The sequence below is a fragment of the Chanodichthys erythropterus genome, chromosome 4 (genome assembly GCF_024489055.1).
Source record: "Chanodichthys erythropterus isolate Z2021 chromosome 4, ASM2448905v1, whole genome shotgun sequence".
In the NCBI taxonomy this organism is placed as follows: domain Eukaryota; kingdom Metazoa; phylum Chordata; class Actinopteri; order Cypriniformes; family Xenocyprididae; genus Chanodichthys; species Chanodichthys erythropterus.
Window position 1 is genome coordinate 23,048,354 of NC_090224.1, and position 27,011 is coordinate 23,075,364.

General features: G+C 35.3%; 3 protein-coding genes across 3 annotated transcripts; 1 reads left to right on the forward strand and 2 right to left on the reverse strand.

Moving 5' to 3' along the window:
- The first annotated feature begins 3,139 nt into the window (after positions 1-3,139).
- Positions 3,140-6,530, forward strand: fkbp3 (FKBP prolyl isomerase 3). The gene is made up of 7 exons (XM_067383355.1): positions 3,140-3,287; positions 4,218-4,319; positions 4,396-4,494; positions 4,567-4,702; positions 6,011-6,078; positions 6,149-6,246; positions 6,331-6,530. The coding sequence occupies exons 1-7, from the start codon at positions 3,183-3,185 to the stop codon at positions 6,383-6,385; spliced, it is 663 nt and encodes a 220-aa protein (XP_067239456.1). The 5' UTR covers positions 3,140-3,182; the 3' UTR covers positions 6,386-6,530.
- Positions 6,531-7,678: 1,148 nt separating this feature from the next.
- faua (FAU ubiquitin like and ribosomal protein S30 fusion a) lies at positions 7,679-11,002 on the reverse strand. Its single transcript, XM_067383356.1, has 5 exons — positions 10,929-11,002; positions 9,491-9,573; positions 9,273-9,417; positions 7,964-8,019; positions 7,679-7,855 (listed from the first exon to the last, which is right to left on the reverse strand). The coding sequence occupies exons 2-5, from the start codon at positions 9,563-9,565 to the stop codon at positions 7,730-7,732; spliced, it is 402 nt and encodes a 133-aa protein (XP_067239457.1). The 5' UTR covers positions 9,566-9,573; positions 10,929-11,002; the 3' UTR covers positions 7,679-7,729.
- Positions 11,003-12,318: 1,316 nt separating this feature from the next.
- Positions 12,319-26,553, reverse strand: prpf39 (PRP39 pre-mRNA processing factor 39 homolog (yeast)). Its single transcript, XM_067384557.1, has 14 exons — positions 26,397-26,553; positions 24,573-25,141; positions 23,788-23,913; positions 23,473-23,591; positions 22,488-22,655; positions 22,207-22,369; positions 21,721-21,828; positions 17,998-18,162; positions 17,443-17,569; positions 14,572-14,840; positions 14,169-14,353; positions 14,018-14,092; positions 12,877-12,994; positions 12,319-12,795 (listed from the first exon to the last, which is right to left on the reverse strand). Exons 1-14 carry the CDS (start codon positions 26,407-26,409, stop codon positions 12,706-12,708), a joined length of 2,295 nt encoding a protein of 764 aa, XP_067240658.1. The 5' UTR covers positions 26,410-26,553; the 3' UTR covers positions 12,319-12,705.
- Between the last annotated feature and the right edge of the window lie 458 nt (positions 26,554-27,011).

Consider the following 27,011-nt stretch of genomic DNA (forward strand, 5'->3'; position numbering starts at 1 on the left):
ATATATATATATATATATATATATATATATATATATATATATATATATAAATAAAATGAGTGATGGTTTCACTAGATAAGACTCTTATTTCTTGTCTGGGATCGCTGTAAACTGTAATTTTGACCTTCAACCTGTTGAACCCCAGTGAAGTCCACTATATGGAGAAAAATCCTGGAATGATTTCATCAAAAACCTTCATTTCTTTTCGACTGAAGAAAGAAAGACTGAACATCTTGGATGACATGGAGGAGAGTAAATTATCAGGAAATTTTAATTTGAAAGTGAACTAATCCTTTAATAGAACAGTTATTGTAAGAGAACGTTTATTTTCCCTGAAAATTGTCTACTATTTAAACGGCATTATGTTAAAGAATAGAACACACAATATTAACCGCTTTCTTACCAATACACTACGTCGTTTTGCGTCGGGATGAACGGCAGATTCTTTCCGGTTTTTCCCCTCCGTTTGGCCTAAAACGCTGTAATCATCCGGTTTGAAATGTTGACAACAAAAACGATCTTGGTTCAGATTGTCCGTCGAGGTGTTCTCTCCATATTTGCGATTCTTCACTGTAGTGATGGGCACTTTAAAGCACTGCTTCGTGAAACCGTTGCGGATGCGAATTATTTGTTTTGAACTATTTTCGGCTCTTGGAGAGCGAATCTGTCAAAGTCACGTGATTTAAATAAGCGTTAGGCAACTGTTTCGATATGAACCATGTTTTTTACACAAGCTCGGATCAATTTTAGAATTTTGTAGCCATTTTTAATGACACATTTATATAATAAAAAGGAAGAGTTAGTTAACACTTACAGAGAGCAAGAGTGGGGTTTCAGAAGTAAAAACTCCATTCATCCAAATCGGAAACGATGAGGGATGGTTCACTCCAAGAACAATAACTATGAATCGTTCACACCACAACTATAATGATAATGATAGAGAAACAATATCGTTGTGATCACTTTCAGAACGATTTTTGTTTCAGCTGTTGAATAAAACACTGACAGCCAATCAGAATTCATTCTAATTTAAGAGATCGTGCATTTAAAATGGCAGACGTCATTGCGGAGAATTTAATCGTCAGAAAAAGCCACCACTGTTTGACAAGTCAAACCCCCTGTTCAATGATGCTTTAAAGAAAATTGATATATGGAAAACAATCGGTCATATCCTTTGAATAAATATAGAAGTATTAACGATTATGTCAGGTTAGCAAACAGTGTAACATCAAATTACCGCTATAGTTTCGACACTAAAATGCTTCCTTTGTAGTTGCAGTGAAGGTGTTGTTTTTATTTCACTATATTGACTTCGTCAGCTAAATTCACTGTTAGATTAGATCGATTACACGAAAGAATATCCACTAACAAGAAGCGACACTCAACTGAAGGTTCCATTGCAGCACCGGCGCCCAGCAGCAGCCCTGCGCTTCCGCCATTCTGGAGGGAAAGCGAGTCGCAGTCCACTAGTTTCTATGGCAATATCTACTGCTTTGATAAAACAAAATGTACATTAAAGCTGAAATTCAACAACACAGAATAAAATACTATCACTAGTGATCATCAGATCCTTTAGTTCAGTTTATTTTACACACTTTGTGTTTAAATCTTTTTTCACGAAACCTTTGCTCTCTAGAAACCCAGTCAGTTTGGGTTAAAATTCTTTAAAAGGCTTATAAACACTGAATTATTACCAACATGTGAAATTAAATTAAGGACATGCATCAGAACAATTGGGAACGTTTGACAATAAATATATGACTACAGCTTGATTTTGCAGTGTTGTCTAATGTAAATGAATCAGAATTCATTCTAATTTCAATAAAGCAAAAGTGTCCAAAAGTGTGAATTATGGGATAACGGACACAGCAATGATCATGTGTTATAAGATCATGATGTTTGTAGCGTGATCCATTAAAATATACAATATATATATTTCAATTCAGACCTAGATATTATTACTATTACTCCACTAGATCTGAAATATATTGTTCGCTGCAAACATGATGATCTTAGAGGTATTAATTTACTATTAATAAATGTGTAAAGTTGCATAAAATGGAAATACTCAATAAAGTAGGCTAAATGCGTTACCTCAGATGGATGAATGGTTGGATTACACAACTGGTAAAATAAAACATATATAAGATAACACAACATTTACAGTAGAATCATACAATTTACTGCTGACTTAATCTAAAAACTGTTCTATTGTGCTTCTGATTTGTCAAGCTTCAGGAAGATTCAGAGCGTTATGAATCTTTTGTGTCGAATCATGATTCGGATCACGTGTCAAACTGCTGAAATCACGTGACTTTGGCGCTCCGAACCGCTGATTCTACACGCTGATTCATAACGCTCCGAATCTTCCTGAAGCAGTGTTTTGAAATCGGACATCACTAAATAAGTCGTTACTTTGTTTTTTTGGCGCACCAAAAATATTCTCGTGGCTTTATAATATTAATATTGAACCACTGTACTCACATGAACTGATTTAAATATATTTTTAGTACATTAATGGATCTTGAGAGAGGAAATGTTATTGCTCAGGCCTCACTGAGCCATCGGATTTCATCAAAAATATCTTAATTTGTGTTCTGAAGATGAACGAAAGGGCTTACGGGTGTGGAACAGCATGAGGGTGAGTAATTAATGACTGAGTTTTCATTTTTGGGTGAACTAACCCTTTAAAGCAGGAATTTGATGCAAACAGTAAGTCTACATACAGTTATAGCATGAAATAATATATAATATTTACATTGATAACTTTTAAACCTATTTTATAAAGAATTTTTTTCTTGCAAATCATGTTTATATCTCCCAGTTCAGTCTTTATAACTCGCAGTTGTGAGTTTATATCACAATTCTGAGGGGGGGGGGGAATAACAAGTATATCTCACAATTCTGTTTTTCCTTCGGAGAATTTTAGGATATAAACTCGCATTTGCGAGAAAAAAAGTCAGAATTGTGAGATATAAACTCGAAATTAACTTTTTTTTATTCTTTTATTCAGTGGCTTCCACAGACTGCTACTGCAGAACTGGCTCCGCCCACAGAAACGTCATCGCTGTTTGCAAACACAAAATAGATAATGCGACATAGCGTGAGCGCGGTTCCTTTAAGACGCTCTGCGCCGTGATTGGTTGTTAGAAGCACGTGGTGTTTGTGGCGCATTGATCAAGATGGCGGCGGATCCAGCGCGAGTGTGGAACGAGGAGCAGCTCAAGACTGAAGAAGTGCCTAAAAAAGAGCTCATCAAATTCATCCAGGACAATGCAGCACACTCGGTAGTGTACACACTACAGCTGTGCTCTCACGCGTCCGAAACAACACTGAGACTGTGCGCACAGTGCGTTTGAGAGATGTGTCGAAACAGGCAAAATCAAACGCATGTTTTGTGTCGCCTATAAATAGAGACACATTTACTTATTAATATATTCTTGCATCATTATTTTAAACCGCATAATAAGTCATTTATAGAGAGAAATTTGCACAATAATGGAAAATTAACATTAATTGTGCATGAAGAGTTTGCATTATATGGTGTTGTGGAATATAAATTGGGTTAAATAACATACAATTAATTACATTTCATAATTTAATTTTAGTTAATTTTAATTGTGTTTTGTTATTTTTATTTTTTTATGTTTATATTTTTATTAATATTTTGTTTATATTGTTTTAATTAGTTTTATATATTCTGTCTTTTTTGTAATTTTTATCAGTTCTTTTTTTACATGTGTCTATATAGTTGTATTAATATTTTGTTTTTAATTCATTTTATATTTTCTTTTTATTTTATAAATTTGGGGTGTTTTGTCATTTTCTTTATTTATGTCTATGTAGATATTATTTTAATTTTTTGGTTTAATTACATTAAATTACATATGCTTACATTTCCTATTTTAATTTTAGTTCATTTTAATTGTCATTTTTATATTTTATGTTGTTTTAATTAGTTTTATATTTTCTTTATAATTTTGTTTGTTGTTTTTTTTTTTTTTTTTTTTAATTTTTATCATTTCTTTTTTACATGTGTCTATATAGTTGTATTAATATTTTGTTTTTAATTAGTTTTATATTTTCTTTTTATTTTAATGTTTTATCATTTTGGGGTGTTTTGTCTTTTTTTAATATGTCTATATATTTAATTATTTATTGCTATATATATATATATATATTATTATTATTATTATTATATATCTTGTCGTTTGCAGTTTCTAGCGGAACACAAACTTCTTGGAAACATCAAGAATGTGGCAAAGACGGCCAAAAAAGAGCAGCTGATTGAAGCGTATAACCAGCTGTTTGAGAGCAAGGTATCATATCCGACATCATGATGCTGAATTCCCATGATTCTCAGTGTCTGAGTGTGACGTCTCGAGTGTTTCTCAGAGGTTTAAGGGCACAGAAGTGGAGCTGGTGACAGAAGAGGTTCAAGCTGTGAAAATCCACGACACTCCCAAAGAAGGCAAGACGGAGGCAGTGGATGAGGTACCGCCTTCATCATCCTCATCTTCATCATGAGTGTTTGACCTTCTCTGAGCTCGTGTCGTTTCTCCTCAGGGTCCTCCGAAGTTCACGAAGTCCATCCTGAAGAAAGGAGACAAGACCAACTTCCCGAGGAAGGGCGACACGGTGAGCTGCTGGTACAGCGGGACGCTGGAGGACGGGACCGTCTTCGACACCAACATCCCCGCATGTGAGAGACCTGCTTACGCACATGTTTAATACATGTTAATATAGAATTAACCGTTATTTTAGCATCATTGAGCCTCTATTATAGTTTTTATTGATGGTTTACACATTATTAAACATGGTTAAAATCAACATTTAAATAATATTTAGTTCATTCATATTTTGTTTTATTCATTTTTATTTTTATAATTTATGTTTAAGTTTTAGGAATTTTGTGTTTTTTTGTCGTTTTTATGTCTATATAGATATTATTAATATTTTCTTTTAATTATTTTTCGGTTTAATTAAATTACATACAATTAATTACATTATGCTTAATTTTCCTATTTTAATTTTAGTTATTTTTAATTGTGTGTTTTGTCATTTTTATATTTTTTATGTTTATATTTGTATTAATATTTTGTTCATATTGTTTTAATTAGTTTTATATTTTCTTTTTAATTTTGTTTTTGTCATTTTTATCAGGTCTTTTTGACATGTCTATATAGTTGTATTAATATTTTGTTTTTTATTAGTTTTATATTTTCTTTTTATTTTAAAGTTTTATAAATTTGGGGTGTTTTTTCATTTTTATTCTTTTTTATGTCTATATAGATATAATTTAATTATTGTTTTAATTACATTAAATTACATACAATTAATTACATATGCTTAATTACTTTTCCTATTTTAATTTTAATTTGTCATTTTTATATTTATGTTCATATTTTTGTTAATATTGTTTTAATTTAGTTTTATATTTTCTTTTTAATTTTGTTTTTGTAATTTTTATCAGTTCTTTTTTACATGTATATATAGTTGTATTAATATTGTTTTTAATTTTATATTTTCTTTTTATTTTAAAGTTTTATAAATTTGGGGTGTTTTGTCCTTATTTTTTTAATGTCTATAGTTTTAATTTTGTTTTTGTCACTTTTAATGTTTCTTTTACATTTTTCTATATGGTTTTTATCCATATTTGGTTAATATTGTTTTACTTAATTTTATATTTTGTTTTCATTTTTATTTCAGTTGTTAATTTTAATTTTTTGACTTTTTAAAAAGAAATGCCTATTTTTTTTTTATTTCAGTTTTAGTTATTTTAGTGCGTAAAGTTAAACTAAATGAAAATAAAAAAATGTCTGCAACTTTTTTTTTAATATATTTTATTTTAACTTTTTTAAGTAACCAATTTTTTTTTTAATTTGGCCTTTTTCATTAGTTACTATAGTAACCCTGCATCACTCAGTTAGGCAGTTTCTGGTCAGCAGGTGGCAGCAGAGGTAGAGTCGCTATAAATCCTCTTTAATTTGATTTTCTTCTGTGGTTTCAGCTGCAAAAAAGAAGAAACAGTCCAAACCGCTGAGCTTCAAGGTCGGGTTGGGCCGAGTGATCCGAGGGGTGAGTTACGATTCGTTGATCATCAGAAATCCTCATGTGACCGTGTGACTGATCATGTGATCTGTGGCAGTGGGACGAAGGTCTGCTGACGATGAGTAAAGGCGAGACGGCGAGGCTGGAGATCGAGTCGGACTGGGCGTACGGGCGGAAAGGCCTTCCGGATTCAAAGTATCCTTCATTAAACCAATCACTGATTGATATTGTGGATCATTATTTGATCAGGTTCTTCTGGCCTTAACCATCATTACCCAGAATCCCACCCAATGCAAAGCTGATATTCGAGGTGGAGCTGGTCTCTATTGATTAATCATCTCGACCGACAGGAACCACACGGCGGTTTGGAGGAACGTTTGTTTGAGAGGAAGAAACATGTTCATTATCACATGATGTTCAGTCTGACAGAAGTTTTCTGACTATTTTTGCATGATTGTAAAGCTGCAATAAACACAAACCCTGATCAATGTCTCGTGTGTTCTTAAACTAAAATGTGAAGTTTTAAATATAAAATACTGCTATCAATGTTAAGTAATTTAAAATACATGAATAGTGTGAAAATATAACAAAAGTAATGCAGAAATTCAAAAACAATGGACTTGTGACGACAATCAGGCCTTCATTTTAAGCTTTCGTTTAGGGATGAGGGATTTTTTTGCTAAAAGCAGGAGAAACACCAATCGAGTGTCTCAGAGACAGCAAAAGCTCTGAAAAGAGTGAGTGTTGATCTCACAGAGTAAGATGCAGCCTGCAGAAATGACGTGCACTGGAACGAACTACTGTATATATATTTAATCTATACTGTCATATGTATGTATATAGTGAATTCAGGTTGATTGGGACACTTTTTGCTATTAAAATGACTGAGGAAATGTGTCCCAATCAACCTGAATTTTATCTAAATGTTTTGTGCTCAATATTTAGATATGAATACATTTCTCTCTGGTTTTGTTTGGCAACTACCTTTATGGTTATTAGAAAAGCAGAAATTAAAATCACCAAATTAAAAATTAAAATAAATATGCAGACTAAATTTTAATTTGTAAGAATCTAAACTCAGTAACTGGCCCAAAGTATATTGATTTACCGCATTAGAATAGTCCATTTAGTTACTGCTATCATAAAAAAAAACACTTAAAATTGTACATAAGACACATTTAATGTCCAACATCAAATATTTTAACAAAACGTATATTTTAATCAGAATTATCACGCTTGTATTGCGTTGCGTGTTTTGCACGCAGCAGCGCTCGTTCACTGTGAAGTTTAGCAGCAAAATGGAAATATTTGCATGACTTTCTAGCATTTACAGATGGAGAACAAACTTGTGTAAAGTAAATTATGCTAAATGTATGCTGTTTCCTATAGTGGATCGATCTGATCCATGATCTCCTCTAGGCCTGCTTGAGAAAAGCGTGCACACGGAGTTATCTTGACTAGGTGAACCTGGATCGAATTAACAGGACTGCGTGAACTTCAATGACCTTTTATGAACCGCTTTAGCCCCAGCTCATTTGTTGGGTTCATTCAACTCAGGTTTTGGAGTTTAATCCTCGCTTTTCTTAGCATTTTTATAAAACAGCCCTCAGCAATGAAACGAGACCCATTTGAGCTCAAGAAGCTTTATTATGGAAGCAGTTTCTCAGAGACGAATCATTTAGGAGTTGGCGTTGGGACCCTTCTTCTTGCCGAAGGTGGGAACCACGTTGACGAAGCGACGGTTGTACTGGATGCGGCGCTTGGCGCGGCCCGTCTTCTTCTTCTTCTTCTCCTGTTTGTCCACCTGCGGAGAGACGACCGAGCCGACGTTAACCTACTACACTTCATCTGAGATTACAGGAAATACGTTTCGTTTGTTTGCTGATATTATTATTACTCTCAAACGACTCACTTTGGGTGTCTGTCCTCTTACTTTACCGGCACGAGCCAGAGATCCGTGGACTTTACCTGATCAACAGACGGAAACTACAACTTAAGATCATCTTCACACATCCCATAATACAAGAAACATTAAACATATGAACTGAAACACTAATGAAATAATGAATAAAAACAGTTTAAAATAAAATTTCATTATAAATTAATGAAATTATGGACTATATAACTTTGAAGATATTTAGTTGTAAATTATATATTAAAATAACTAAAATATTTACTTAAAGTATAAACAAATAAATTATAAATACATTTTAATTACAAATATTTAAATAATTGAAATATTTGCTTATTTTAATTACAGATTATATAAGAATTGAAATTAATTATAAATAATTAACATGAAAATATTTATAAATTGTAAATAAATATAGATTATATATTAGAATTAAAATATTATAGACTATAATCTAATAATTTAATTTTCATATTTAATTATAGATTGTATTGTATATTAAAATTATAAATGAAAAAATTATATTAATTGCATATATAACTGAAATATTTAATTATAAACAAATACATAAATCAATTATATAACTAACAAAATGATGAATACAGATAAATAATTTAATATATAAATGTATATATTAAAATTAAAATGTAATAAATGAATAAAATTAGATTATATAACATTAAAATAAATTAAATTTTAATATTTATAAAATTATAAATGAATAAATATTAAAATAATTATAAATTAAATAATTCAAATGAATTATAAGTTATACAATTAAAATAATGGATGTTTTTATAAATTATAAATAAATACATACTTTAATTGCAGATTATATAATATTAAAATGTAGTAGTCAACATTTGAAGTGGATCAAAACAAATTATGAATAAATAAATCAAATTATGTAATATTAAAATTATTATTATAAATTAATGAACAAATCAGATTAATTGAAATTACACATAAAAATATGCATTTATAAATTATAAAGAAATTATAAATAAAATGAAAAATTTGCAATAAATAAAAAAAAATTATAGGTTCAAATATTTAATTAATAATTATATAATATTAAAACAATTAAAATGTTTATACATTATAATTAAATTATAAGTTAATAAATTAATTATACATTTAATATAATATTAAAATAAATGTGAATATTTATAAATTATAAATTAATAAATAATAAACTGTTTAATATTAAAATAAATTCTAAAATCATGTTCCTAAATGATAAAAACAAATATAACAAAACAAATCAGTAATATATAAAATATAATAAATGTGTGTATTTTCCGTGTACCTCCCAGGAGTCTGGCGGCGAGCTCCAGTGTGCAGAGCTCCGTGACGCCGCAGGTCAGCAGGGTGGCGTCGTCCTCCAGAGGAGCTCCAGCCAGCAGGAGAACCTGGTCCTCCACAGACACGCCCTCCAGAGTCTGAACATGAGCCTGCAGACACACATCATGAGACCAGAGCGCACGTCACCTGACCACACGCCCGTGCACGTGCCGACCGACTCACCTTGAGGTCACGGACGGTCTCCTGTCCGGACACCTGGAGCGTGTGCAGAGACTGAGCGCGCAGGAACAGCTGCATGATGAGCGCTGGAACACAAACCAGATCCACTTCAGATCAAACATCACCGCGATTCACATCGAATTACACACTTATTACGAGTTAGTGCTGAAAATTTAAATCTGCTTTCATTAATTATTGAGTATTATGGTAATTGTCAAGAAAAACTTTAAGTTGGCTTGAAAAAGCCGGTCCAGAAAGTTTGAAGCAGTTTTAAAAGTTTTTAGTTTGAAAGTTTTAGTTAAGTAGTTGATAGACAGTCAGGGTACTTGGGGTGGTTGCTATGCGGTTGCTAGGGTACTCGGGGTGGTTGCTAGGGTGTTTCTATGTATAATAGTAATTATATATATAATAAAATACTATAATCAAGAATGACAAATTATATATATATATATATATATATATATATATATATATAATATTTTAATTTAATTTTCATATTTAAGATTTTATAGATAAATTATAAATGAAAAAAGTTATATTCATTAATTGCATATATATATATATATATATATATATATATATATATATATATATATATATATATATATATATTATATATATAATTGAAATAATTATAAATACATAAATCAATTTATGTAAGATTATAACACTAACAGAATGAATAAAAATAAATCATTCAATATTTAAATTTATATATATATATATATATATATATATATATATATATATTTAATAAATTAATAAAATTAGACTATAACATTGAAATAAATTTAATAATTATAAAAGAATATTAAATAATTAAAATTACATAATATTAAAATAATGGAAGTATGTATTTATAAATTATAAATGTTTAATTACAGATTATATCATAATTGGAATATTTAAATAAATTATAAATGAATAAATACATTCAAATTAAATGGTCAATTATATATTTAAATCTTTAATTATAAATTAATGAGCAAACCAGATTAATTGAAATTACATATTAAAATATGCATTTTATAAATTAAAATACATACATCATACATATATAAATATATACATAAATTAAATTGTTTTCCGGTACTTTTATTTTCCAAGGCGGACATGTTCTTACAGTTACTGTAACTGTTATCTGTTTACAGATATGCGACTCAATCGCGTCACTCGCATGTTTAATAACAGTAAAACAGTAAAATAATAACAGTATTTTTCTGTATATTCGAGAGAAGCTCGTGAACGGTGAGTCGCGTGCGCGAGCGCCGCATTCAACACGCGGAGGAAATAAACGCGCATAAACGGCGTAAACTCGGATATTTCTGCTCGGGTTTGACTATAAAAGACGGTAACGTTTATGAAAGTCATTCAGGTATCTTTAAACCACATTAAAGTCGTTAAATGCGATAAATAAAGTGATTTGATGATCAGGCCTTACATTGGTGATGCTAGTCGTTCCACAACTGGACGAGAAAAGGAAGGTGCGCATGTGCGGAGCAAAGAACTCTGGGAAGAGCTCTGCCCACGTGATCGTGACGTGTTCAGTGACTAAACACTAAACATCAGCACTTTCGTTGAAATACAGATACTCAAATATGCGTTTGTTTCCTTCTTGATCGTCAGTGAATGTTTGAAAAGATGATCTCAGCGATGAGAAGATGTTTTCCAGGAGCTCATTTTCTCTGGGAAAGAAGAAAAATTAAGCTTTTAAAACTTTGATTTGACACACATTTTAAGAGGCCAATGACCAGCCTCAACTGTAACAAGTACAAAAATAAAAGGTTGAAATAAATATAATACAGAAAATAAGTACTACAGAAATTAATTCAGAACTTCTAAAAATATATATTCTTAATATAAAAATAATAAAACTCAAATTTACCAAGTCATTTAATTATTTTTGCTGTTGTTACATTTGTTAATTTCTGCAGGTTTAGTCCTCCATACTCCGTTACCAGGTATTCTCAAATTAGTGAAAAAGATTATTTATATTTTGATAAAACTCAAGATGAGGAATAAGCAAACAAGCTTTTATCGAAGCCTTTTATTTTAGAAAGTGCAGCGCGCAATGCGGCGGAATAAGCCCCGCCTTCTAAATAAAGGGCCAATCGCTGATTGGTAAAGTTCAGTTCTGAAACCAGTGTCTGAAACGCGCGCTTATGACTGCGCATGCGCGTTGGTTAGTCAGCCTGAAAAATTGATTTTTGCCATGATATGAGCGTTTAGAAACAAAATTAACAAGACAATTCTTAACAGATCTCATTTGCAATTTCAAATATGGAACTTAATCGTAAACTTGAGAAATTTGATGTTTCTCCAAAGATACGAGCTGTACTTGCATGATGAGCGAAGGCCGCCGAGAGAAACGACGTGCCTTAAAGGGATAGTTCACCTAAAAATGAAAATTATCCCATGATTTACTCCCCCTCAAGCTGTCCTGTGTGTATATGATTATCTTCTTTCAGACGAACACAAACGGAGATATATTTAAAAATATTCTGGCTCCTTTAAGCTTTATAATGGGAGTGAATGGGGGCCGAGATTTTGAAGTTTGAAAACAGCGCATCTATCCATCATAAAAGTAATCCATACGACTCCAGGGGGTTAATAAAGACCTTCTGAAGCAAAGCAATGTGTTTTTGAAAGAAAAATGTCCATATTTATAACTTTATAAACTATAATAACAGGCTCGAATTAATTATATTCAGGTCTTAAGTGTTGCATTCAATCTCAGATGCTAAAACCGTTACTAAACAAAACGCAAATAGAAAATTTATAGCAGATATTATAGTAGTATAAACATTCAAACAGCCACAGAAGTCAATGAATCACATTCAGACGTGTAGGATGTCAATCTCTTTATTATGAAACCAAGTCAAAATAAAAAACGTCTTCATGTCACGTTTATCTCTGAAAACAGGATCACATTGAGGAGAGCAGAGATGATGTTAAAGTGTTGCATTCTAAACTCCTTCCACACAAATGTAAATCTTTCACCGAACACAACTAAACCTCCAAAAGCACTAAACCAATCAAGCTTCATTAAAAACTCACTTGCACTTACACAGAGGGGAAAAAAGGCTCCTTTTTCAACACGTGCCAACAAAAGAAAACACACAATGTCTGATTTGAGACGGTATGAATGTTGAAGCTGTACGAGCAGGTAAAAAGATGGCAGGACTCCTGAACGGAGCTCACACCGCCGCTGTGGTCGGTTATGTCGGTGGCGGGGGGTAATACTGGTTGTACTGGTTGTACTGACCGTACTGACCCCAGGAATTCTGACCTCCCCACGTATTATATTGCTGGAAGAGAGAAAACAGATGTCTGTGAGTGTACAGTCATATAAATCCCCTGTTTAAGCATCTAAACAGTCAGAAACTGACCTGATACCAGTTGTTATAGTTGTATCCTGCATGATTGGCCTGCATGTCCTGCATCATCTGACCCGAGGCTGCTGATTGGTCGTCTGTCCGCTGTCTCTTTGCATCCGGCTCCTCTGAGCTGCAGCGTACCAGACAAAACATTCATCTCCATGTTGACAATTGCATTATTTTAGAGTTATATTTAAATCGTAGGGCTGGGTACAAAATATTGATTTCTCGATTTTAATGAATTCTCATTTTTACGAACTGATATCGATTCTTAAATCTTAAAATTAGTCTAGTCTGTTTTCAGTGGATGAATGAGCAGAATATGTAGCTCCTCCCATCCAATAAATCACAATAATCTTTGTTACTTTTGATATGAAGCAAAGTCTCAGATTTCAAATGACGTCCATCTTATTATGAGATTCAGAAAATAAATACCATTTTGGCGCTGTTTAATGTGGCGTGACGGATCGCTTTAGCGCCTCAGTTAAAGAGAAGCATGTGATCATCCTCTCCTCCGCTTTAATACCAGTTACAGCGAAATAAACATGAACATCTGAAGGTATGTTAAAATATACAGTACAACTTACTGAAATCCGTATCATGTCTCGTGTAATCGCTCAATCAGTGCTTCAACCTCAATAAAACAGCTTCAGTGTCACGTGACGTCAGAAAAACACATTCACTGACCATAAACTCATTAGTCAGATAGAAAAGTGACTCTAGAAAGATAAATATAGCGATGCACCGTTACATATTCATTATAATGTTCTTCAATATTTAATGCATGTTTGAATAAATCAATTTAAATGTTTATATTTCAAAAACCAAATTGGAGTAGAAATGATTATGTAATTCTAAACTTTATTTATAATAAAAACATTGAGTGTAATTTAAGTGTTTGTATATAAGTTAATTTAACCTTCAGTATTATTATAGTAGCACCAGCTGACTCTCATGTGTCGTTTACAGCATTCGTTGAGAGATTTTTTTCCTCCATGTACTGAAACTGAAATACTACATCCAAAATAATCGATAATCGAATCCGGAATTGAATTGAATGCATGTGAATAGTAATCGGATCGAATTGTGAAAATAGTGTCAATACCCAGCCCTATTAAATCAGTTTAATGAAGTAACGGTGAGCGTAACTTACCCGTTCTCTGCTTTCCTCTTTAGCGTCTCCTGCTCCGTCTCAAGCCTCTGATGCTGTTCATACGCAGCCACGAGCCTGTGAAGAACCGCACATCTCTCACAACACGGTTCATCATTCAGAATAAGAGGTATGGAGCGGCGTCTGCACTTACACATTGATGTCGCTGCCGAAGTCCTCGAGGAACTCGACCTTGCGCTGGGAGAAAGTGACGCGCGACTCCAGCGGCATCGGGCTGTTCAGCGCTCGGTCGAAGCAGACGATGATTTCCGCCTCGTTCTGCTGGAGGTCTCCGCTGAACTCCAGCTCCAGCAGGTTCAGGTACAGCTTTGGGTTCGTCTGCAGGGACAAAAACAGACACGTTTGCACATCAACAGGAAGTGATTAGGTATGAAAGATATATATTGAAATAAAATAACTAGCCAAGCCTGAAAGTTCAGTTCATTTCTGATAATCAGTTCGAATTTTAATCATGCACCAAAAAAAACTAAATAGATTTTGTATTGTTTATATTTATATTGGTACATATAAATGAAAACAATAAAACATAACCCGACCTCATCTTTTTCCACGGCCTCCAGCAACACTTTCTTGGCCTTTCCGATGCTCTTCTGCACTTTGAGCAGCTGTCGGGCCAGTTTCACCGCGTAGAACGACGACTCGCTGCTGTTCTTCCCGTTGGTGATGGCGTCCCGCAGCAAGGTCTCCGCTTCATCCATGTTTCCGTGTCGGCGCTCCAGACTCACCCGTCTCAACCTCACCATGGCTAGTCCCGGGACGGCCTCCTCGAACGCTTTCAGGATGCTCCGCGCCTCGTCGACACTTCCTGCAGGAACATTAGTGGAGATTGTCAGACTTTAGACATAAAGAGACAGACAGACACACACACACACATACGGTACGCACTCACATAAAGTGATATATGCTATACATCAAATCTCAACTGCTTATATCGTCACAAAATGTAACTTAGGCATGAAAATATTAAGCTGTTATAAACATTAACATCAATTATCTGTAAAGCTGCTTTGAATCAATGTGTATATATATATATTGTAAGAGGTGGGACACAAAATTGACTTGACAATTTACCAGATTTTCTGGAAAATAAGTCGCATCGTGTCAAAATTGAATTGAGAGAAAAAAAAAAAAAGTGTATAAGTCACATTTTATTATCACATTCAGAAATAAATGTAAAATATCAGTAAATAAAATGAATTGAACAAACACTAAAAACATGTAGTTTAGTTCCCAGCACTCCAGAAATATAAAATGCTCTAAATTTAACCATATTCAGAACAGAACAGGAATGACAAAGGAAAAAAAAAAAAACATATAATGAATATAAGTCGCAGCTTGTTTCAGATGATAAACTAGTGATCCACCGAAATTTCAGCTACAGAAATGGCAACATTTTGGCCGAAATCACTGACTGAAACTGATGTTTTTTTTAGTACATGTTTAGTGTAAACATGGATAAACTAAAAGTAGTACACATTTCAGCTGTGTGAACACTAGGGCTTTGTTGACGACAAATCAATTTCTCGATTTTAATCTCGATTTAAACAATAAATGTGTTGGTCTCTTTAATGTGTGTTTAATGTGCGGGGTTTGGTTGTGTATATATATTTTTTTGATTTTCATTCATGTTTATTTCGTTCTGTACAGTAGTAAAGAGGTTGAATGCTTGAATAGTAATATATATATATTACATAAAATCAGAGGTTGTGTTAGACTTGCATTTCACCCTCATTTTGATGGACAGGATCATAAAAAAATCCATAATCAATAATTACCAGTCATTTGAATTTATATATTTTGATAAGTCATTTGAAAATGTTGATGAAATCAGAAGCTATTATTTTTATTCATGAACTTACAGGATAAGCAAATAGGCACAGGCTTTGTATTTATTTATACTATGAAAAGAAAGTTGTTTAAATACTACGTCACTTTTCAGTTATCTTGAACACTTGTCACGGATTGTGAGTGAATGCGATCACCATTTCCTCTTTACTATTGTACAGAACGACATAAACATGAATGAAAATCAAAAAATATGTTGAAAGATGTAACGTTAGCTTACCGAAATCTGTATCACATCAGTCAGTGTTGCAAACAATTTCACGTAACAATATACCTCAGAAAAGCCATTCGTTGACCATAAACTTATAGTCAGTAAGAAATAACAAAACTTAATTATGCAAGTAAGCATAAGTAACTTTATTATTATAAAATTGACTTAAACTAGGGTGCTCGTCTGTTTTCATTTTATTCTGGAGACTGAACTCTGCTGCCACACTGGAGCGCGCTCACCACCTACTGGACAGGGGTGGGAATTACTGTTACAAGCTAAAAAATTATCAACGACAGAATTTTCGGTTAAAGCGACCGTCTATATATATTTTATACATATATATAAAATGTCACACTACCGCCGGTGACACTCCACGACCGCGGTGGCACGGTTGTCATGCCTACCGTCACAGCCCTAGTTAAAGCAGTAAATAAACATGAACAAACATCAGAAGATACAGAACAATTTACTGAAATGTGTCATGTGATCCATCAATCAGTGTTTCAACCACCGAAAGACGACAATGTAACAGCTGGAAAGCCATTCACCATAAACTCAATATTTAGCTGGAAAAATAACTCAAGAAGCATTAGGAGTTTTTGCACCAGGTAGTTATACGAACAGGGCGGATGCTTTCTGTACGTTTCTGTTTTCCATGTTCATGGAGAAAGTATAATTAAACTGTGTGTTTACACAGCTTTTTAAAGGGGATCTATATTACATCTTGAGAAAGGAGTATTATAAGTCTCTGGTGTCTCCAGAATGTGTGTGTGAAGTTTCAGCTCAAAATCCCCCACAGATCATTTATTATAGCTTGTCAAATTTGCCTCTATTTGGGTGTGAGCAAAAACACGCCATTTTTGTGCGTGTCCCTTTAAATGCAAATGAGCTGCTGCTCCAGAAGAGGGCGGAGCTTTAACAGCTCAACAACAACAAAGCTGGAGAATCTCACGCAGCCAAAATGAGGAAAGTGTTCAGCCTTACATTGTTCAAACCGGAGTCGACACTGATGGAGAGACTCAGGAAGAAGTTACAACTTTTAGACGTTTCTGAATGGTTAGTGGATAAATTGATGTAGTTGCTGTGGAGTTGATTCAACTCATCCACTAGCATGTGCCGTCATGTTCATCTTTTGTGCTAAACCCGTATGGACGCCCACTATACATAGCATACCGGTTTAGAATACATTTAAAATACTAAGTTTAAAAAAAAGGTGCATCAAGTGCATCCTAAATTTTCAGTTTTAGTTTCAGCGCATCACTATAAAAAAAAAAACAAACACATGACTTACATTCCAGAAGATACGGTACTTGACTTCTCGTATAGTTTAATAACAGCAAAACCATCTTACCTTGCTGCTCCTCAAAAGCCGCCCAGAGCAGGTGAACGGCGGGTTTCTTGGGCAGGTGGATGGTGCAGGCCTTCTTGTAGATGTGCCGGACGCCTTCGGTGCTGTAGCTCTCCAGATACTTGGCGTACTTCACAGGACAAGCAGGACAGAAAAGAGAGAGAGAGAGCGAGAGCGACAGAGGAGGAATAACAGAAGAAGAGGGAAAAGAACACATAAAACTTGAGCTTTCATTTCACATCCCCGCACTGGTGAATTTCCATTGACAAGATCGTTTTGAGAATTTCTGTTTTAAACCCATCAGCACCTTCATGGAACCAATAAGATAAGTTTCTGTAAGGTAGAAGGAGACGGAGAGGTGCAACGTAGTTGGCAAATGCTGCAGTCAAATCTTGTGTGGCAAGCAGGCCATCCCCTAATATAACAGATACAGTCAAATATCAACGTTACACGCAAAGAGTGCAGCAAGTTTTACTGTGGAAGTGATGATATCGTTGATGGGGAAGCAAAGGGGTGGACAGAGGGAATGACGCGGGAACGAGAGCGCCGTCTATCTACCTTGATCCAGAACTCCTCGTAGAGCGCGCAGGCGATCAGGCAGCGCTCGAACAGAACCACCACGCGCTCCGGCGTCCCGTTTTCCAGCTCGAAGTCCAGGTACTCTCTCCAGTTGTTGAGTTGGGTCTTCTCCAAGGCTTTGACGTGGAAGTACGGACGCTTGATCTGCAGAGCAAAACCAACGTTCGTCAGGTGTGTGAGTTTGTTAAGGGGATTAGACTGTTTACCTGAAATCGAAATTTTCTGTGCACAAGCTAGGGTTATTGTTGTTAAAACTATTAAAAATGTTTGTTAATTGAAATAGAGCTGAAATAAAATATAAGATGAAATTGTTCGATAATTTTTGATGGATATTTAAGAATTTTTACTTAATGGTATGAAACTTTGTAAAGGTTTTGGCACTTGTTATATGAACAGAAAAATCATGGACGTTATAAAAAGTTTAAGTGTGAAAAAAGAAAAAAAAAGTCACGTGCTCCTCATGTTCAAAAATGAGCGCACTGTAAATTATCTAGTGGAAGCGTTTGGTACTGCGCCCAAACTTTAGATTTATGTTTTTGTTTGTTTTTTTTGCAGTTTGAGTAAAACATGCTTTGGAAAATATATATTTCATAAAAATTGGTGTTTTTAAAGAGACCAAACGGAAATCTTTCAAGATTTATGAGTTTAAGTTGGAAATTTCTTTTTCAGTTTTATGCTCAAAAAGGATTAACAGGTAATAAATGGATCATGACTATTCCAAAAATATAAAAAAGAAATAAAAAATATAAAAATAAAATAGGTAATTTTTGACTGCCACACAAGCAGCACCAGAGGGCTAACTGGAAATAAGCTAAAACTAAAATAAAAAACTAAAACGTACATTTCAATAATTTAAAAACTAAAAAAGGACAAAAGCAGCTAATTAAACGTATACACAAAAAAAGTAAGTAATCTTAGGGTGTGTTCACACTTGTAGTTCAGTTTGTTTTTTCGGACCAAAAAAAAAAAAAAAAAACATTTAGTCCTGGTCCGATTAGTGTTCAGATTGGCAATTTTATCACCGAACCAAAAGATACCGAACCTAAAGGCATAGGGATACGTTCACAACCTGAATGGTCGGATTTTATGACGTACTGCCTATTTTGAGTGCTTGTTTTTTTATTGCTTGTTTTGTGTGTGTAGACTACATGTGATGGTATTTTGGCCAGCTGTGAACTCGTGAAGAGCTTATATAATGTGTAAAGGAGTCAAAACAGCGGCGGGAATCCTTCCGTCACACAAACGATCTGCGTGGAGACGCGCGTCTGATGCCTGTGATGGGCAAACTCACGATTATGACGGGAGAAAACAGATATGCGTGATGTAGAGCTGCACGATTCTGGATGAAATGAGAATCACGATTCTTGGGTTTCAAATAAAGATCGCGAATCTACCACGATTCTGAATAGACCTCTAAATTTAAAAAAAAAAAAAAAAAAAACAACACCTAATTTACTAGAAGTTCTGACAAAATACTAATTGCTGGAAATTTAATTTTAATGAATTATAAAAAAAAACAACAACAAAAAAAACAGTTTTGAATATATGAATGACTCATTAATAAATGTTTCATTACTGGATGAATGAATGATTCAATGACAGTCACTCGTTGCCACCTAGTGGCGTAACAAGGCAATTTATACAACAGTTATTTCAAGTGTCACAGTTTTGATTTGCTCTATTTTGATCACTATCTGGTGTCTAGCGTTTATATCCTAACTGTAAACTTTTGTCTTAGTACTTCTGTGATAATCTGAATATTTGGCAGCTATTTCAGGCAAGTCCTATATCTATCTGAATGGGGGAATCCTGAAATCTCAAAAACTACTTGGCAAACTCACAATTAAATAACATTTGAAAAAAACCAACAAAATCTGACATGAACTGCCCCATAAATGTTTCTTATGCATAAACAGCGTTAAATAAGCTTATTTTTTTAGGCTAGACGAGCCAATCCCCATGTGCAGTCCTAACGGACGGAATCCAGTCATAAACACGGAATTTAGTATATAACACAGAATGTCAAATTTTTGATGAATGATTAAAGAGGTCAGTACACAGTACAATCGCGATATAGACTAGTATTTGTGAATATTAATGCACAAATATACTACTTAAATATGAATCCTGCATGTCTGTGTGCCTCAAATGAATGAAGTGCGGTTTCATTTACCTCACACACACACACGCGCACGCACAAACACGCGCGCACACACACACACACACACACACACACACACACACAGAAGCACGTGCGAAGCTTGCAGTGTTTTCATCCTGTCACATGAGGATATAAACGCACAAAATTTATCTCCAGAGCTGCACTGAAAGTCACTTCATCAGCATTTAAATGCTTCGTTTGAGAAAACTAATCGTCATAAACAAAGCTACCTGTCAAAATAAAAGTTCAATTTAACTTGACAAACATAAGTGTTGTACAGTAGAATTTAGATAAATTATTATTAACTATTTCAGGAATAAAAATATCATCCATGTTTTAATTTTAACAGTAAAGCTCTGTTGTTGTGCAGCACATTGTTTGACAAAAAAAAAAAAAAAAAAAAAAAAAAAAAATTTTAATTTCACAATTAAAAGACAAATTAAATGGTATGCGTTCATTTGACAGCCAGAAAAATTAAAATACGGAAGAGAATTTCTGGAAAAAAAGAAACACTTTTTAATAAATTGTGTTGCTTTCAAGAATTCAATTAATTATACATGCTTTTTGATTATTAGAATGTAATTAAACCATTAAAATGGAATCCAGAAGTTAAAAATTCTTCTTTATTTTTTAACTTAAGTGGAAAGAATAAAACATCAGAGGGCCTTAAAAATGTGATTTTTGTTAATCTTTTATAAATTGATGGTAAATTGGATAAGTTTCATTATTTCAATTAATTAGACATGCTTTTTGACTACTAAATTTTAATTTAACCATTAAAATGGAGTCCCAAAAAAAAAAAAAAAAAAAAAAAAAGGGGGGAAAAAAAATCCAGAAAAATTAAAATTGACAAAATGGAATTTTACGGAAGAAATAAAACAGATTTCAGTTTTTCATCTTCCTGTTTTTGGGTTTGTTTACATGTCTTTGATCCGTGTTGCGTTCATATATCATACGAACCGCACCAGAGTTCGTTAGGAAGCGGACCGAGACCCATCTTTTCAGCGGTCTCAGTCCACACCAGGGTTCGGATGGCAGCGTTCACACGCTCAAATGAACCGCACTAACAGAGCGATCGCAGCAGGGTTCGTTTTAATCGAACCAAACATGCCAAGTGAGAACACACCCTAACGTTTGATCAATATATATCAATATATCAAAATAAGCAACAGTAGCTACATTTACATGCACCCAAATAATGTTTATAATCAGAATGATGGCTCAATCGAACTCAAATTTAATTTTAAATCGGATTGAAAGAGGTCGTGCAGCCGTAACTCAATCAACTGGAAAAATCTTCGCTTGAATCTAACCATTTTCTCAATGAGATTTAAATAAATAACCTCCTGCACAAGTGCAGTGCTGTGCATATTAACATGCATCGTCTTTCAAATGTGCGTATATTTATGCATCATGTCTTACAAATTGGTCAGTGGATGAGACCGAATAAGCATTTGCTAAAAAGCTCGTCATGTAATGCACATGCGATGGATTTATTTTGATTAGTGCACATCGCTTGTAATGGTGGCAGACACACTCACCCCCTCCTCGAAGGCCCAGCGCTTGCTGACTTCATGCTCGTTGTGGTTGAACACCTCCTGCCGCGTCTCGATCACTTTGTGCCTCATGTTCTCGATCTCCGTCACTCTCTAAAGGGCAAAACACAGCGTCCTGAGCGTCGCATCGTGAAGGTGCAAACATTTTATCTCGTCTGATGTCCAGCTACGCAAAAGGTCTACGTCACCATGAGTTTGACAGAAACAGTACGGTTTGCACACCCAGTGAATCAGCTGTGGCCCAAGCCCCGGTGCTGGGAGGGACGGTGTCATTTCGTCACGAGCCCGTCCCACTTTAAGCCCAAGTCCCTGATTGGATGCCAACCTGGACCCTCAGGTTTTCATTGGCTGCTAACGGAAAGACACCTCTTCAAACCTGCACACGTTTTGCTTGTCTCCAGGATCAGCTAGACGCCCCTGCCTACCTCTGCCATGTTTGATAACCCCACAGACGGCAGACGGCACTCTTACCTTGGCGGGATCCGGCAGGTCCTCCGTGCCCGGCGGAAGCTCTTCACCAGGGGCGTCGTCTCCGTTGGGCTTATTAGCATTAGCCAGTTCCACTCGCAGCTGCACGAACTCCTCCTCAGACAGGAAGTGCTTGGGGTTGTTGCTCTGCACGTGTTCTTTGAACCTGAACAAAGAGTGGCAGCGTTTTCAAACCGGAAAAACGACCTACTGACATCATGAATTTACTTAGTGCACAAATGAACTTTAGAGGTCATGCATTAATGTGAATATCTCGTGCTCACTTCTGGAAGTGCTGCGAGTACAGCTGTGTGGGAATGCAGAGGATGCGGTCGTAGATGGCCGTGACGTTGGCCAGCTTGTCCTGCTCCGTCTCCCAGGCGATGTAAGCCTCCCACAGACGGTCAGAGCGGAAATCCGTTCCACAGGCCAGAACTGCGTGCTCATAGGACCTGAAAGAACACAGGCACGTCACTGAAACAGGGTACATGAAGTTGCATTTTTTCCCAAAAACAATTAAATTTCTGTTATTACTCACCTTCAGAACACACATTAAGATATTTTTGATGAAATCTGAGAGACTCATCCATAGACGGCAGTATAATCAACACTTTCAAGGTCCAAAAAGGTACTAAAGACATCGTTAAAACAGTCATGTGACTGCAGTGGTTCAACCTTAATGTTTTGAAGAGATGAGAATACTTGTGTGCAAAAACAAAAAAAAAAAAAAATAATGACTTTGTTCAACAATCTCTTCTGTCATTATCTTACGCAGGTGACGCAGTAACAGTGAAGCTTCCGTGTTTACGTCTTAACGCCGGCTCAGTATTGGCCAAAGCTGATCACGTGATCAGCACGACGCATGCGTGTGATGCTGACGCAGGAGCCGGCCAATAACGAGTCGGCGTTCTGATGTAGAACCTGAAAGCGCTGGACGTAAACAACGTATGAGAATGACACAGAAGAGATTGTTGAATAAAGTCGTTTTGTTTTTGCGCACAAAAAGTATTCTCGTCTCTTCATAACATTGCGGTTGAACCACTGCAGTCACATGACTGTTTTAACGTCATCTTTAGTACCTTTCTGGACCTTGAAAGTGTTGATTATATTTCATCAAAAATATCTTAATTTGTGTTCTGAAGGTGAACAAAGGTCTTACGGGTGTGGAACGACGCGAATAATTAATGACAAAAATTTCATTTTTGGGTGAACTAACCCTTTAGCATACAAGCTAAACTTATTTATGGAACTTCAGGTTTGTGCACTTACGCTCTGATGCGATTTTCGGCCTCTCCGTCGCTGGTGTCTTGGTTCTCTCGCAGGAAAGTGATATAATGAAGCCACAGGTCGACGCTGAGCGGAATGGCCTGCAGTCCTCGACGGTACACCTGTGGAGGAAGTAAGATTCAAATCAGTATGACACTTTTTAAAATCACCTTCACAGAGAAGACAACCTCAAAGTGATGTTTATGTTTATATCATCTACGTGCCTTAATAGTCGCACTTTGCATTACTTTAGGTGTTGAAATATCCTATATAATTGTATAAATGTCATGACTATATGAGTTTTGCAGCTTGACTCACCTCATCAGCCATCTGGATGTATCCATGCTTCCTCTCAATATCAGCATACTTCTTCCAGTACCCGTAACAGTAAGGATAGTGCAGGAAGAACGCATCAAACGCCTTCCTCGAAGCCAGCAGGTGGTTCTGAAGCAAAAGAAATGCACATGAGCCACTGATGAATGCTTTAGTGTTAAAGGGTTAGTTCAACAAAAAGTAAATCCGTTCCAAACCCATAAGACTTTTGTGCATCTTTGAAACACAAATAAAGATATTTTAATGAAATAAGAGATTTCCGTCCCTCTATTCATAACATTAAAATGTTAAGAGATAAACATGAATGGAGCAGTTTAAAGAGACATGATTGCATTATATGTGATGAACAGATTTAGGCTTTTACTCACACTGATCAGCGAACGTAGATAAACCACTCATATCTTAAAAGGACTTGATGTGCGATCTCGAGATTTGAGTGAATTAACTTTCAATGGAGGGACAGACAACTCTCAGATATCATTAAAAATATCTTAATTTATGTTTGGAGATTAATATTTTGTAAATAAAGTGGTAAAGTATGTTTTTTTTCACTTGTCGCTTCATGAAATTGAGATTAAACCACTGGAGTCACATGGATTACCTTTATGATGCCTTTACTACCTTTCTGGGGCTTGAAAGCGGTAGTTGCGTTCATTTGTGTTCCAAAGATGAACGAAAGTCTTAAGGGTGTGGAACGAAATGAGGGTGAGTAATTAAAGACATAATTTCTCATTTGTGTGTGAACTAACCCTTTAAATTAAAGGACGTACCTCTTGCTCAACATACTGCAGAAGGTAAACCCATCCATTGAAGTCTTCCGGATTATCTTCCACGACTTTAGAAAGACGCTCGTATTCTGTAGGGAGTTCAGGTTCTTGTGCCGTGGTTGCGTCTTCTCCTGGTTCGGCTCCTGGTTCTGCCGCTGCTTCTTCTTTGGGCGCATCTTCCAGCTCCATATTGGAAGGGCTCTCCGAGTCTCCCGTCTGCTTCGCCGCATCCTCCTCTGCAATTTGGTCCACGTGCTCTCCGTTTGATTCCGTCTGCTGCCCGACAACCGGGTCGGAGTTTTCCGGAACGGGCTCTGAAGGACTGGTTTTCTGGTCAATGTTCTCTGCTGCAGATTTCAAATGCTCAATCGAGAACAGCGGATACTGTTCCACGGCAGACGCCGGCTGGATCTGCTCGTACTCGTGGCTTTCCGGGTTTGCGAGAGGAGCCGGTGTCGTCGTCCAGTCGGTGCCGGTCGGGTCTGTGCCATAATCGGCCCCTGTACCCTCCATCGGAGGAGCATCCCCGTTGTCAGGGGCGTTCGTGTCCAACATCCCGGTCATGGGCTCACCTGAAACAAACCGTTACGTTAAACTATATGAATCTTTTCTGTCGAATCATGATTCGGATCACGTGTCAAACCGCCAAACTGCTGAAATCATGTGACTTTAGCGCTCCGAACCGCTGAATCAACACACTGATTCATAACGCTCCGAAGCTTCCTGAAGCAGTGTTTTGAAATCAGTCATCACTAAATAAGTCGTTATTTTGTTTTTTTGGCGCACCAAAAATATTCTCGTGCTTTATAATATTAATATTGAACCACTGTACTCACATGAACTAATTTAAATATGTTTTTAGTACATTAATGGATCTTGAGAGAGGAAATGTCATTGCTGGCTATGCAGGCCTCACTGAGCCATCGGATTTCATCAAAAATATCTTAATTTGTTTTCCGAAGATGAATGAAGGTCTTACGTCGTGAAACGACATGAGGGAGAGTAATTAATGACATTATTTTCATTTTTGGGTGAACTAACCCTTTAACTGTTGGGTGTATTTTAATTTATATCTAGTTTCTATTATTTATTCAATTATTTTAATCGAATTTTTATTTTTCCTAAACTTTTCCACATAAAATACAAAAACAAATCTGAAGACAACATAATCATCTCAATGTTTTTGCTGGTAATATATAATTAAGCAAGATTTATATTTAACGTACCTTTCTATTACAGCATAAACAAGACGTTGAGATGTAGATCTAACAAAAACAAAGTCAGTTGTGATGCAATATGGCCCATTTCATAAGATAACGCCCAATTTGCATATATTTTCAAGCTATGAGTTTAGTTTAAAACAGCAGGCTCGATTGATCTGAATCTGCAAACTCTGTACAAACAGCAAAATTTTACATCAAATCAACTAAAATGCTTTAGAATGATCACCAAAAACACACATGAATGGAGCTGAAATCTTTAAAAGCCTTGAGAGTTTATTTATAATGTTTCTATCGCGTTTCCTGGTCAAACGACGCACATTCGTCGAAGTTGTTTTGCAAAAATTAGTTAGCCGACTGATCAAAACAAGCTTTAAAACGCGTTCGGTGGCATTATAATTCGTTTTAAAAGGCTAGATAGTTTTCAAAACAGCTAACTATGTTATAACATTATGAAAACGTTTTCAATTGCATCGGTGTGGTCTCGGCCTGGTCTCTTCACGCGCTAGCTAAACTGCTAACGACCGACGCCGTTGATTTACCTCAGAGTGTTCTAGAAAAGAGCGCGCTCAAACCGCGGGAAACACACGGAGGAAAGGATACTTACCAGAATCTTCCATGAAACTGGGTTAAAACAGCAGATATTTGCACAACTTCTTCGAAGTTTTATGCGGCTGATAACATGTGGTCACAGCCGCGCTCTATCGCACTCAACACCAGCTGCGTCGAGCGATGAGGAAAGGACACGAATGCTTTGCGCATGCGCACTGCGCGACGAAACTCAAAACACATAAAAGGCGGCTGGTCAAGTCATACTGTGGTGTTACCGATAGGGGAGTAATGCGGCCAAAAAAACAGTATAAAAAACATGCTTAAATCTAGATTACGACATAAAAAGTCGAATAATGGAAAACTAGTCATAATGAAATAAAAAGGTCGAAATTGCGACATAAACACCCATAATTGTGACATAGAAAGTCATAATGAATTTCTATGTCATAATTATGACTTTTTAAATCAGATTTGCAACTTAGCAGGCTTATGTCATATGGGATTAATATGAAAGCCCATTTCCGACACATAAGGGGGGGGGGGGGTGGAATCATGCTTAAATCTTGATTATGACATAAAAAGTTGAAATTATGTAATCATAATGAAATAAAAAAAGTCAAAATTGTGACATAAAGTGTAATAATTATGATTTTTTATGTCACAATTTCGA